At 39.6% G+C, this 2,500-nt stretch overlaps 1 protein-coding gene across 1 annotated transcript in view; it reads right to left on the bottom strand.

Moving 5' to 3' along the window:
• cacna1bb (calcium channel, voltage-dependent, N type, alpha 1B subunit, b) overlaps nucleotides 1-2,500 on the bottom strand; it is a 144,786-nt gene that overhangs the window by 68,679 nt on the left and 73,607 nt on the right. The window contains exon 10 of the mRNA XM_042709342.1: nucleotides 1,991-2,080. Coding sequence (XP_042565276.1) covers nucleotides 1,991-2,080 — 90 coding nt within the window. The remainder of the gene's footprint in view (nucleotides 1-1,990; nucleotides 2,081-2,500) is intronic.

A 2,500-nucleotide genomic window follows, 5' to 3' on the forward strand; every position in this document is an offset into this window, starting at 1 on the left:
GAGGGAGAAAGATAAACATATTTATAGAATTAAGTAACTATAATTAATTAATGACTGACTGATGTTGGCATGCATGCTCAAGAGAGTGGATGAATTAATTCTGCTGTTGCTCTTTTAGCACTATGTGTGTATCATATAGTATGAGAGAAATTGCATTACTGTCTTTTCTACACATAAATGCATTTTCTTGTTGTTGTTTTGCTGTCATAAACTGAGTAAAGAGCCAAATTCATGAGGAGCATTCCAGAAATACTGATGCAACATTTGCAATACACTGTCATACAAGTACAGTTTATTCTTTGGAGAATTTTCAGCCTGGCTTTTATTTTCTGCTGCAGCAAAGGTAACTGCAGGTCATTGACAGTAGTTATATGTTACTAAGCAGTACAACTTTATTTACAATCAATCAAAGTTTCCAACGTCATACATTTCATACGTTTCCTATTACGGTACTTCCCAAAGGTTCAAACTGTTGAGCACTTGACTTGTTCAGGCTACTTGATAAGAAACCAGTGGTGTTAGAGCCGAGTCTGGCACAGTTACATACTGCATGAAGGTCTCTCGAAATAAACAGGAAACTGACTCAGAAGGCCTGTCTATGCATTAAGAGTTGATCAAAGCACCAAAACCTTCACTTAGATGTGATTTTTTTGTTTTTGTTTTAGATCTGCTTGATGACTAATAATTGGCTCAGGGAGAATTCAGATCAAGCATGAAGCCCATTCAGCTACATTACAGATGCCTCTCTGGTTAGCGCACAGGGTAAGGAAATAATTAGTTTAGTGAGAAACCAAGATTGCCCAACAAGGGTCATCTTGTTTGATTTACTATTTGCCATAATTAATTTTGCTATGAGTTCAACTAGTAATGTTTGTTATTGTTCTATTGTGATTCTATATTGACGCGTTTTGTGAGTCGCTTTGGATAAAAGCTTCTGCTAACTACAAACAAACAACAAACACGCAAACAAAAATGTTGTATTGTTGCTGACAACATTTCTCTCTTGCTCCCAGGATACTGCTGCATAAGACCATCTCAATCTCTCCCACCTCTAAAGGGCTCTAATTGAACCCATTACGGTAATGAGAAATTCTTTTTTCGGGGGCGGTAGGACTTGAAGTGATAGGTCATCATTCTGTAATAATGAACAATCGTCCTTAGCCACCCTTGGCCATGACTCGGCTTTAAAGGGGCTTTGATCTGTTCGGTCTTCTAGAAGAGAGTGGATATCTGCCATCGTACTGTAGAAGTTGACATCAACGTAACAAGAACGACAGGACTTCTGATGTCATGCTTCTGACAGGTGGTTAATGGCCACCCTTCTCAACCAGCATTGACTAACCTACATGGAGTGGGACAAACCCCCCCCCCCCCCCAGATGAATCCTGGGTTTCAACAAGGGCATGGTGTGATCCATGGCCTTAATCAGAATTGGACGGATACACATGAGAACTGAGTGTTCTGCTTCTGTGTTTTAGTCTTTTCTCTCGTGATGATACACATTTCACAGGCAACAGGTTTTCTAGATTGGGACTGAGTCTGGGCGCATGTGAAGAAGATGAAATAATGTTGCTTGTTTCTTCACAGCCAATTCCCTTCTCTCGGACTTGGCACTTCTCAGCCTGCACCCCCTGAGGTGGAAGAGGTTCCTTGTGCTCCTTATGACATGAAGGAGTGTTAATGTTGTGCAGGCGCTCTTCTTAATTATTCGTTTAATCAAGTTGTTTAAGATCGTGTTAATATTACGTTATTCCCATGTGCACATCTCCGATGAAATCCTCTCGTTTTTCACACCTGTACAGACTTCTCTTCGTCTCTTTTTTTCATACATTTCTCTACAACAAGCTACTTAGCTAGGAGATAGCGACACAAGCCTTCAATGTATATTTTATATACGAGTTCAACAAATGACTTCTACACTTTGGTGAGATCAAGCTGCTGCCGTCTTCGTAGAGGCGGAACCGATTATAAATCACAAAAGAGATCTTACCGACGGAGGAGATGTCTGTAAATTGATCTTCTCCCTCCTCCGCATGGATCAGGTCATTCTTGCTCTTCCTCACTTTGCCACGTTTTAACACTGAATCAATAAGAGTATGGCATGTATACACAAATTCACAAACACACACACACACACATATACACATATACACATACACATACATACACATACACATACACATACACATACACATACACATACACATACACATACACATACACATACACATACACATTAACATACAGGGAAGAAAGATTATGAAAGTGTTTTTTAGTTGATCAACAATTTAGGGACAGATTAACGATGTATGTGTGAGTATGTACGAGTGTACTGTATGTGTGGAAGAGTTTAAGCAGATCCGTCTACATACGCAGAGTGTATACGTTTGCGTGTATGTGTCTTTGTGTGTGACAAAAACGTCAAACCAACCACTGGCCAAAATACACTACACAAATCCATCAAGTCAGAGTCATTTACTGAAATTAATGAGGGACTTTC

The sequence above is a fragment of the Clupea harengus genome, chromosome 12 (genome assembly GCF_900700415.2).
Source record: "Clupea harengus chromosome 12, Ch_v2.0.2, whole genome shotgun sequence".
NCBI lineage: Eukaryota > Metazoa > Chordata > Actinopteri > Clupeiformes > Clupeidae > Clupea > Clupea harengus.